The sequence below is a fragment of the Hemiscyllium ocellatum genome, chromosome 3, assembly GCF_020745735.1.
Source record: "Hemiscyllium ocellatum isolate sHemOce1 chromosome 3, sHemOce1.pat.X.cur, whole genome shotgun sequence".
NCBI lineage: Eukaryota > Metazoa > Chordata > Chondrichthyes > Orectolobiformes > Hemiscylliidae > Hemiscyllium > Hemiscyllium ocellatum.
This window is the reverse complement of record NC_083403.1, coordinates 81,032,864-81,045,155: the sequence shown is the minus strand read 5'-3', so window position 1 is coordinate 81,045,155 and position 12,292 is coordinate 81,032,864. Positions and strand designations below refer to the sequence as shown.

The following is a 12,292-nucleotide window of genomic DNA, read 5'->3' as shown; positions in this document are numbered from 1 at the left end:
GGCTTCAAGAGAAGAACACTAATGAGATGTGGGGATTGTTCAAGGAGCAGCTACTGCGTGTCCTCGATAGGTATGTACCAGTCAGGCATGGTGTAAAGGGCCTTGTGAGGCAGCCGTGGTTTAGTAAGGAATTGGAGTCCCTTGTGAAAGGGAAGAAGGCGGCATATGTAAAGATGAGGCGTGAAGGTTCAGTAGGGGCGATTGAGAGTTATAAGGTAGCCAGGAAGGAGCTAAAGAGGGAGCTAAGAGAAGCGAGAAGGGGACATGAAAAGTCTTTAGCTGGTAGGATTAGGGAAAACCCAAAGGCTTTCTATAGGTATGTCAAGAATAAAAGGATGACTAGGGTAGGTATCGGTCCAGTCAAGGATAGTAGTGGGAAGTTGTGTGTGGCGGCGGAGGAGATTGGAGAGACATTAAATCAGTACTTTTCATCAGTATTCACTCAGGAACAGGACACTGTTGCTGATGTGAATATGGAATCACAAATAATTAGAATGGATGCCCTGGAAATATGCAGGGAAGAGGTTTTGGGAATATTGGAAAGGATGAATATAGATAAGTCTCGTGGGCCTGATGGCATTTACCCCAGGATCCTATGGGAAGCTAGGGAGGAGATAGCAGAGCCATTGGCCTGGATTTTTATGTCGTCATTGTCAACGGGAATAGTACCAGAGGACTGGAGGATAGCGAATGTGGTCCCATTGTTCAAGAAAGGGAGTAGGGATAGCCCTAGTAACTATAGGCCAGTGAGTCTGACTTCAGTGGTGGGCAAAGTCTTAGAGAGAATGGTAAGGGATAAGATTTATGAACATCTGGGTAGGAATAACGTGATCAGGGATAGCCAGCATGGTTTTGTGAAGGGCAGGTCGTGCCTCACAAACCTTATTGAGTTCTTTGAGAAGGTGACTAAGGAAGTGGACGAGGGTAAAGCAGTAGATGTTGTGTATATGGATTTTAGTAAGGCGTTCGATAAGGTTCCCCATGGTAGGCTAATGCTAAAACTTCGGAGGTATGGCATTGAGGATACATTAGAGGTTTGGATTAGGAATTGGCTGGCTGGAAGGAGACAGAGGGTAGTAGTTGATGGATTATGTTCATCTTGGAGCGCAGTTACTAGCGGTGTACCACAAGGATCTGTTTTGGGACCATTGCTTTTTGTTATCTTTATAAATGATCTAGAGGAAGGACTTGAAAGCTGGGTAAGCAAGTTTGCGGATGACACAAAAGTCGGTGGAGTTGTGGATAGTGAGGAAGGAAGTGGTAGGTTACAGCGGGATATAGATAAGTTGCAGAGCTGGGCGGAAATGTGGCAAATGGAATTCAATGTAGCTAAGTGCGAAGTCGTTCACTTTGGTAGGAATAACAAGATGATGGATTACTGGGCTAATGGTAGGCTACTTGGTAGTGTGGATGAGCAGAGGGATCTTGGTGTCCATGTACACAGATCTCTGAAAGTTGCCACCCAGGTAAATAGTGCTGTGAGGAAGGCATATGGTGTACTGGGCTTTATTGGCAGAGGAATTGAGTTCCGGAGTCCTGAGGTCATGTTGCAGTTGTATAAGACTCTGGTGAGGCCTCATCTGGAGTATTGTGTGCAGTTTTGGTCGCCATACTATAGGAAGGATGTGGAAGCTTTAGAACGAGTGCAGAGGAGGTTTACCAGGATGTTGCCTGGAATGGTAGGAAAATCTTATGAGGAAAGGCTGAGGCACTTGGGGCTGTTCTCATTGGAGAAGAGAAGGTTTAGGGGAGATCTGATAGAAGTGTATAAGATGATTAGGGGTTTAGATAGGGTAGATACTAAGAACCTTTCACCGCTAATGGAGTCAGGTGTTACTAGGGGACATAGCTTTAAATTAAGGGGTGGTAGGTATAGGACAGATGTTAGGGGTAGATTCTTCACACAGCGGGTTGTGAGTTCATGGAATGCCCTGCCCGTATCAGTGGTGAACTCTCCTTCTTTATGGTCATTTAAGCGGGCATTGGATAGGCATTTGGAAGTTATTGGGCTAGTATAGGTTAGGTAGGATTCGGTCGGCGCAACATCGAGGGCCGAAGGGCCTGTACTGCGCTGTATCCTTCTATGTTCTATGTTCTATGAAGGAGCCCAGACCAAGGTCTTGGAGTTTTGAGATCAGTCTGGAGGAGATAACGGTGCTGAAGGTGGAGAAGTAGTTGATGAGCAGGAATCTGACGTGGGTGTCCTTGTTATCCAAATGTTTCAGGATTGAGTGCAGGGCTAAGGAAATGGCATCCGCTGTGGCCCCATTATGTCAGTAGGCAAATTGCAGGGAATAGAGGCAGCTGGGAGACTAGAATTGATGTGGGCCATGACCAGCCTCTTGAAGCACTTCATGATTATGGAGGTCACAGCCACTGGGCAGTAGTCATTGAGGTACATTTCATGCGCTTTCTTTGGTACTGGAATGATGCTGGTCTTTTTTAACCAGTTGAGGACTTTGGTTTGTAGGAGGGAGAGGCTGAAGATGTCTGTGAATACCTCCGCCAGCTCGGCCGTACAAGATCTAAGTGCGCGTTCTGCTTGCATAGTACTAAATGCTGCATGCCTGGTCTTCAGTAGGCACTGGTTTTGCAAGTTTATCCAAGGTTTCTGGTTGGGGAACACACAAATTGACTTCTTTGGCATGCAGTCCAGTAGACCTCTATAAGATACACTCCTTTTTCACTACTGATAGGATACAAATTTGGGTTCCATATCATTGGCACTTCTGACACTGTGAGAGCTGCTTTAGTACCAAGTTAGTGTCTTTACCACATGTACATATGAATTAGAAGCAGAAACAGATGATTCAGCCCTCCAATAAGATTACGTTTGAGCAGTTTGTGTTTTGAATTCCACCTTCTCATCTAAACTGAAACACCTTTGATTTTCCTGATTTCCACCTTAAAAGTATTCAATTTCTATGTCTCCACTGCCTTCTGAGGCAGAAAATTCCTAAGTTGCAGAACTCAGATAGAAAAAAACCACATCATCTCTGTACTGTACTGTCCCAGAACCTATAATTTAAAAACTTTATCACCTAATGCAGGACTCACCTTTTCTCCCACACCAGTCTTTGAGTCACACCTTCACTTCTCTAATCTTATTCATCCTATGCCAATTTGCACATGATTCAGGTAGCAATCCATACCAGTGAGGTTCTGCATTCTCGCTGTAACTTCTCACATGGGTATTGATGAGACAAATATCTCAGCAAGGGACCCAGCAATCTCTTCCCCAGCTTCCCATAAAGTTTAGGAAAACACCTGATCAGGTCCGAAGGATTTTTCTATCTTTATACTTTATAGGACCTCCAGCTCCTCATCTTCTATAATATGGACACTCTTCAAGACATTGCTATTTATTTTCCCATGTTTCTTAGCTTTCATGTCCTTCTACACAGTAAATAATGATGCAAAATATTCATTTACGATCTCACCCGTCTCTTGTGGTTCGACACATGGACAGATTTTTAAGAGGCCCTATTCTCTCCCCAGTTATTCTTTTGCCTTTATAGTATTTGCAGAATCTAATGTCCCCTTCTTGCCCTCCTGATTTCCCTTTTAAGTATACTCCTACTGCGTTTATACTCCTCTAGGAATTTACTTGACCTCATCTCCCTATACATAAGCCTTTTTCTTTCTCTTAATCAAAGCTTTAATTGTTCTAGTCACCCAGCATTCCCTAGTCGTACCAGCCTTGGCTTTCACACTAATAAGAACATACTCTCTGAAATCTCCATTCCTTCCCGTTACCAGCAACCAGCCTCCCCAAGCAACTTTTTAAAGTTCCCATCTAATACCATCAAAATTGGCATTACTCCAATTTGGAGCTGTAACTTTTAGAACAGGTCTATTTTAAAACTAATAGAATTATGATCACTTGGCCCCAAAGTTCTCTCTCACTGACACCTCTGTCACTTGCCCTGCTTTATGTCCCAAGAGAAGGTCAAGTTATTTTCCTTCTCTAGTAAGTCCATCCACAAAAACATTTCTTGAACACAAAACAAATTCCTCTCTCTGTCCAAGCCTTTAATATTATGGCAATCCCAGTGTGGGTTTGGAAAGTTAAAATCCCCTACCATAACCACCCTATTATTCGTAGAGCTTTCTGAGATCTCCTTACAAATTTGTTTCTTAATTTCCTGCTGACTATTTTTTTTTGGGGTGGTGGGTGGTGAGGTTCTGTAGTACAATCTCAAAACCATGATCATTCCTTTTTTATTTCTCAGTTGCACCCATATAACTTAACTGAACTTCTCCCAGGAATATCCTCCCTAAGTACAACTGTAACATTATTCCTGTAACATCTATATACCAGAACATTAAGCGGCCACTCCATCTCTCCCTGAGCTACATTTCTATAATAGCTATGGTGCCTCAGTCCCACAACTGCTATTTCACAGAAAAGCTGCAAAATTATTTCTGCTGTCCCAGCCAATATTTATTCCTTATTCAATATCACAACTACAGATTGTGCTACCATCACCATGATGCTGCTTGTGGGAGGTGTGTATGCATTTTTGTGCATTTCATTTTTAACAATGACTACATTTCAAAAGTCATTCATTGGCAGTGATGCACTTTGAGATTTGAAGTGTTTTTGAGAGGTGATGTAAAGTATGATTACTATCTATTTTCTTTCCTTCTTTTATGTTTTTGGAGTTGCTTATACTTGAAGAAGTCTGCTTGACTTGTATTGAATGTGGAAAAAGCATTATTTGTGAAATTAAGGGGTCTGAATATAGCAGTCACTCCTAGAAATGGGTGGCAGGCCACTTAGCAGTGCAGCAAGAGAGCGAAATGGTGCAGAGATAGTTAACAAATGGACAGGATGCTCGAGAGGGAGGCGGCAGTAAGAAGGGAGAGGAATGTTCTCATCTGAAGCCTCAACAGTCTCTGGAAACACATCTCTTCTGTACAGCTAAACCAAGAGAAATGCAAATAGCCTCTGTGCTTTACAAATAAGGTAGTCACAACACTTGAACACTTCTTGGAACCACAGTTAGAGAATGGCAAAGATTGGCACTGCCCTTGGCTGTGAGGGTGATCAATGTCCAGAATTTCTTCATGCCATGATTCATTCGGGATGGAGCAAGTGAAATATCAGACATCGCCCAATTTTGAGTCCATCATTGCAACAGAGAGATGTTGTATACCAAGAGAAAGAAATTCATTGCCTGCTGTCTGAACAGAGTGAAGTTGCCCAAATAGCAAGTCTTTCCCAAGTTGTAGAGTGCTATTGAGTCCTTCATGGGTGATACATATTAATGTTGCAGCACAATGTTTACCACTCGCTGCATATTGAAAGCCAGTCATCTCAGACATCTCTGCAGGATTTCAAAGCTCTAGGCTCAACCATCATCAGTTGCTTTATCATGACCTTCACTGCAACAGGAGATCAGAAGTACAAAGTGCTAACTGATGACAGCACAATGTTCAGCACCATTTGCAATTCTTCAAGTACTGAAGCAGCCCATATCCAAATGCAGAAACACTGGGACAATATTCAGGCTTGGGCTGACAAGAGGCAAGTAAGATTCATGCTGTACAACCTACCAAGCAATGACCATTTCCATCAAGACAGAATCCAACCAACTCCACTTAACATTCAATGACAGTTCTAACACTGTATCCCCAGCTATCAATATTTTGGCAATTACCATTGACCAGAAACTTAACTGGACTAGTCTTGCAAACACTGTGGCTATAAGAGCAGGTCAGATGCCAGGAATCTTGCAACAGGTAACTCACCTCTTAACACCTCAAAGTCTGTGCACCATCAACAAGGCACAAGTCAGGCGTGTGATGGAATACTCCCCACTTGCTTGGATGGTGTTCAGCTCTAACAACACTCAAGAAGCTGAACACCAAAATAACTTATTTGATAGGCACCATATCCACAAATAGCTACTCCCGCTAACACCAATGCACAGTAGCATAAGTGTATTAAAGAGAAGATGCACTGCAACAACTAATCAAGACTCCATCGACCACACCTTCCAAACCCACAAATACTACCATCTAGAGAGACAAGGGCAACAGGTATAATGGAATATCATCTTCTGCAAGTTTCCCTCAAAGTCACTCAACCCCTTGACTTCAAATATTTTGCCATCCTTTCAGTGTCTCTGGATCAAAATCCTGAAACACCCTCCTGTAGTATTGTGGGTATGGCTATTCAACAAATTCACCAGTACCTTCTCAAGGGCAACTCAGGATGGCAGTAAATGTGGATTCAACTAATGAAGTCCCCAACCTACGGTTGAATGTAAAATAACTGTACAGAGGCTGGTATCCCATCACCAAGTCACCTTTAATTTATATGTGCACTTACATGAGCTGTGACCAGCCAGATCAAAGTGTGTCTAGCCTGAGATCTTCTGAATCTCCTGCTCATTTTTTTAAGTGCTTATTTTTCCCCAGCACCAATGTTGTGTGTGTGCAGGTGTGAGACGCAGTGAAAGACACAAGGTGCATGAATCTTTATTCAGTTTCCACCACCAGGAAGAAAAAGTACAACCATATATATCTGTTTGAATTTTTTTTATCTTTGAAAAAAGAAGAATGTTGTGTTCTGTCTCAAAGTTAGCATGCCAGTCTACCATTTAACCTATGATATCATCACTGTATCGTAACATATGACATTTTAACTAAGGCCTCTCGAAGCTTGTCATACTGATGAGAGCATGCAATAAAGGTAATCAAATAGCTTAATATTAATCCAGACACTGAAGTGCCTGCGACTATGAAATATGTAAATATCAGGAGCTGTAATAAACATTTTCTGAATCCTTCACATCTAGTACTCACGTTACATACACTGACATAAGCATTATGAATCAAGCATAAATACTCCACTAGAGAATGGTTCATATCACAGTAACAGGTCAACAATATGCTGTATATCTTTCACTGATGTGAATTCCGCTGCACATTGTCATATCTAAATCACCAGGTTAAAATCCAACAGATTTATTTGGTAGTATTAGCTTTTGGAGAGCTGCTCCTTCATCAGATAGCTAGAAAAGTTGGATTACACAACACAAAATTTATAACACAAGATTATAGTGTCATGCAACTGATACGATATATTGAAAAAAAATCTAGATTCCTGCTAAGTCTTTCATCTTTTAGAATGGGTTGCAGGTTTTGATTCATTAATATTTAAATCTTAGAATCCCAGTTGCAAAATACTATGATCTTGTGCTATGATTTCTGTGTCTTACGATCCTGTCACATTAGCTACCTGACAAAGGAGCAGTGCTTCGAAAGCCAGTACTTCCAAATAAACCTGTTGGGCTATAAGCTGGTGTTGTGTGATTTTTAACTTTGTCCACCCCAGTCCAACACCAGTACCTCCTCATCATAAATAAACTCTGCATTCAGACAATGGAAACACTATCCGTTGAGGTATTTAAGGGGATTTTGATACGATTTCACGAAGTGATGTGAATAGCATCCATTTTACCCTGGACCTTGGAAAGGTGAGTGCCTCTATTAAACGGTATCATCCTGTCTTGTTGCAGTGTATTACGAAAGTGCCAATGGCCATAGTCTACTTTCCCATTAAAGAAAACTGCTGGTGAGTTAAATGTGAGTGTTTGTGCTTCAAGAAAGGGATAAGGTTGAGAAGGCTGGGCCTTCATAGTCAGCTCAGTCAGTATTGGAATGCTATTGGCATTATGCTACATTGCAACTGAGCTGCCCCAGCAACTGAACTAGCCAAATGCCTTGCCATGATTAGACAGTGATGAGCTTTTCAAATTTCATTTTATAAAGCTTATCAATGAATACACAAAAACATGTGCTCACTTCTAATATCATAGAAAATCAAATAGCGGCCTGAACAAACCTTGGCCATAATTTTGTTTTACAAAACTCACTTTTGTCGTCCCAGCTAGCAATGCATTGCTGTAGGTTCTCCTCAGAATGTGGCAGATATGTGTCCAATACTTTCACAAAATCTTGTGATTTAGCTGACCAAGGGTGTAAACTCTATGTCTAAGTTACTTGGAATATTTTGCAAATGTGGAGCTGCAGGACCATTTGTCTCATTACAATATAATTGAATAAGTTCTGTTAGGACTTGGCAGACAAATCGTCACTGGAAAGGCCATAAAGAGAATCAACTGAATCAATTTTGAGACAGAAAACCAGTGTGAACTGTCTTCTGTCCCTTTTTACTGCCATTAAAATGTTGAAATTGCATCAGAAACTGTATTTTTTTTAAAAAAAACCCTATATCCTTTTGTCTGTAGCTCTTCAGATACAGCAATTGTCATTTTTTTTCAGTGAGGGTTCTGCAGCAAGATTAATTTGTCATGTCATGCAAGTTTTATTTTTAACGGTACAGCCAGTTTGTTAAACAATTGACTAAGTACTTATGAAAATTATGTCTTGTGACAAGCTTTGGGATTACGTTTAGGGAAAGGTGCATGAGTGTTGTCTCTAGAAATTAATTAATTAGATTCATATATCTCTACAGATGATTCAAATTCTTACTAATAGAGTTTGACACTCTTGAAATGCTATGGAAATATTTCGAATGGGGATTCCCATTTTTCTACCTTTATTTCCATTGGCCTGTTATGGTTCACTTTCACATCAGAAAGATACTTTCAATACAAGTACCCAGGTTAATTTTAAGACTGATCTGTTGCACACTTCCACAATTATATTAAAGACCTTTCAGACCACAGATATCATTTACAGCAGATTTGAGTGTTTTTTCTTGGAATTTTATATTTCAAAAGCTCCTTTTCTACATTTCCCAACCAAACCTTGCTAATTGATGTTCAACCTTTTGCTTCTAACCTTTTCTATCTCCAACCACACCACGGGCACCATCCAAAGTAAAGATAAAATTTGACTTTACTCTTAGTCTTACTGCCACATCTATGTTAAACACATCTTTTTAAAATCTTCTTTGAGAAATTCTCATTCATCCTGTCCTTGGGGATGGAGAGTCAATGTAGGAGAAGGGATAGATGAGAAAGAGAAGACAACAGAGGAAATGGAAAATGAAAATGAAGGGGAGGGAACAAAGAAAGTGAATCCAAAAAGTATGGATTAGGGGAAGGATGGAAAAGAAGGAATTGATTAAAGAAGTAGAATACACCTTTTAAAATATTTTGTGGCCATTTTTTCAGTGCCCTTTAACTTGCTCAGCAAAGAGTAGAAATTTGAGGCAGGTTAAATGAACTTACATCAAACTTGTTGGACAGAATGGTTGATGGTGACAATAGTAGTCTAAAATACGCTCAGTGGCAGGAAAAGAAAATACATCCCGAGCTGAATCACAAAATTAGGAAATATTAATTTGCTGAGCAGAGACAACAGATAAATATTTCCTCTGTAAATGCCAAACACTTGTACATTTATATTCCAATAACCCAGGAAATTTTTGCCTGCCATTCCATTCATTCTGCTGAGCCTGAGGATTCCTTTAAGGTGACCTTCAGACTGCGTTGTATGATTGATATCTCATTGTTTCAGAACAATACATTAACAGTGTTATATACATCTGCTTGAGATTCTCTCATCACTCAATGCATGCTTAACAGAGAGTATTAACATAAACATATGAATCTGCACCCTCACCTTAGGGGATTTCAAATTGGGACCTTCTGTGGGACACCAATGGGCCTTACAGGTCACCCCAGCTTATAAATTAAATGGAACACCCCTCCCTTTAAATTCCAGCAATGTTTTTCAGATATGTGTAGACTATATTGGAAGCTCAAGTTTGTAAAATCTCCTCTGTAATGTTGTTGAGATAATGATGTGATGCATTATTATGTGCTACCCATGCAGATGAGCGTTTTTCCTTTACAAAACCCTGGAGAGAGATTGATTCATTGAAAATTTGTTCCTGTTTTACTGAAGTAGAATTTGCTCTTTCCATTGTTTCCCTTACCTTTATTCTATTATATTTTTCTACATAGTTCAAGCAAAATAAGGAGATTGCTTTTTTTATATGCATTAGTTTTAAAATGACATGGAAAATATATTTATTTCTGTTCTTTAGTTATTCCTGGCTAAAGCTTGACAAAACATTAAGTTATGCTGAAAATGTGTTGCTGGAAAAGCACAGCAGGTCAGGCAGCATCCAAGGAGCAGGAGAGTCGACGTTTTGGGCATGAGCCCTTCTTCAGGAATGAGGGCTCATTCCTGAAGAAGGGCTCATGCCCGAAACGTCGACTCTCCTGCTCCTTGGATGCTGCCTGACCTGCTGCGCTTTTCCAGCAACACATTTTCAGCTCTGATCTCCAGCATCTGCAGTCCTCACTTGCTCCTAAAACATTAAGTTAACCACGTGATTCTAATGTTTATGACATCATTAGAAATGCTTGTACACATTTTGAATTGTGACATGCTAACAGCTTTCTTATTCTACTTTCTTGCAAGGCCATGGAACTAAAGGGGTTTTTGAACTGCTGGCTGGATGGCGGAGAACAAAAGAAGATCAGCCATTTAAGGAGCGAATAGCATCTGCATATTCTGATGTGATGGTGTCATACACAATGACAAGCTCTCTCTATATCATTACCTTTGGTATGGGTGCAAGCCCATTTACAAATGTTGAATCTGTTAAAATCTTCTGTCAGAACATGTGTGTCACTATTCTAGTAAACTACTTCTATATTATTTCTTTCTATGGCTCGTGCTTGGTCTTTGCTGGGCAGCTGGAACAGAATCGCTACCACAGTATTTTTTGCTGTCGAATCCCTTCACCGGAATACCTGGCTTCCAGGCCTGTCTGGTTTAAAACTATGATGAACGATGGATTCCAACAGTCCGGTTCTCATGACTGTGATCCATATCAAAAACATTTCATTCAGCGTTTTTTGAGGGAGCACTACACTGAATGGATCATTAATACATATGTCAAGCCCTTTGTCGTGTTACTGTACCTGATTTATGTGTCATTTTCCTTTATGGGATGTTTACAAATCAGTAATGGATCAAATCTCATTAATTTGCTTGCAAGTGACTCACAAAGTGTTTCCTTCACAATAATCCAGCAAAAATACTTCAGCAATTACAGCCCAGTCATAGGTTTTTATATTTATGAGCCAATAGAGTACTGGAATCTAACAATACAGGAAGACTTGCAAGTTATCAGCAGGGGCTTCATCAGAATATCGTGGATTGAACATTACTTACAGTATTTGAAAAAACTCAACATTACGGTACTAACCAAAAGTGAATTTATCAACATTCTAGCCAATTCATTTCTAAAGCAACCAGAATTTCAAAACTATGTGGATGATATCATTTTTTCAAAGACTTCAGATGAAGTAGATATCATCGCCTCCCGTGTGTACATGGTGGCTAGAACCGCTGAGAACATACACGATGAAATGGTTGATTTACTGGAAACCTTACGGAAACACTCTCTCATTTCTAGGATAAAGTACATAGTGTTCAATCCAACCTTTGTTTTCATGGATCGATATAGCTCCTCCATCACCTCACCAATCCTGAATTCCAGTGTTAGTGTCCTGATCATTCTAATGCTGACCGTTTTTTTGGTTATCAATGCATTGGGTAATGTTTGGGTGATACTTAGCGTAACATCAATGGAGTTCGGTGTGGTTGGATTGATGACACTATGGAAAGTAGATATGGACAGCATCTCAATCTTGTGCCTTATCTACTCTTTGAACTATGCCATTGACCACTGTGCACCTCTGCTTTTTACATTTGTATTAGAAAAAGAACGTACCAGGACTGAATGTATCAAAAACTCTTTAGAATGGAATGGAGCAGCCATCTTGCAGAGTAATATTTGCTTTCTTTTAGGGTTGATGCCCCTGGTTTTTGTGCCTTCAAATTTGACCTTGACACTGTTTAAGTGCTTACTTCTAACAGCCACCTGCACACTGCTACACTGTTTTGTTATATTACCTGTCTTTCTAACATTTTTTCCTCCATCCAAGAAAAGGCACAAGAAAAAAAAGCGCATGGAGAGGAAAGAGGAAATTGAATGCGTGGAGATACGCGATAATGCAGGAATGGTTGATCACGTCACCACAGTTTGAACACCTAAATAAAACATCACTGGAAAAATCGGTATCAGAACAGACCCACCGAACAGGTGATTTGGCTCCCTGGTAAGGTCTGAGCTTTCTTCAATCCTGACAGCTTGTGCTGGCCAGTAGGACAGAACTAAGGAAGCATGGGTGAATTGAAATGTTCTGTCATAGGGTTTCAATAGAATGCCCTGTTCCATCTAACACAAAAGGTGCAATGAAAGCGAAATACTGAAATTAATGGTAAATTGTGA

The 12,292-nt window shown here is 40.4% G+C and overlaps 1 protein-coding gene across 1 annotated transcript in view; it reads left to right on the top strand.

Moving 5' to 3' along the window:
* The window catches only part of ptchd4 (patched domain containing 4), an 89,753-nt gene extending 77,706 nt beyond the window's left edge, over positions 1-12,047 (top strand). The window contains exon 3 of the mRNA XM_060821236.1: positions 10,411-12,047. Coding sequence (XP_060677219.1) covers positions 10,411-12,047 — 1,637 coding nt within the window. The remainder of the gene's footprint in view (positions 1-10,410) is intronic.
* Positions 12,048-12,292: the final 245 nt, after the last annotated feature.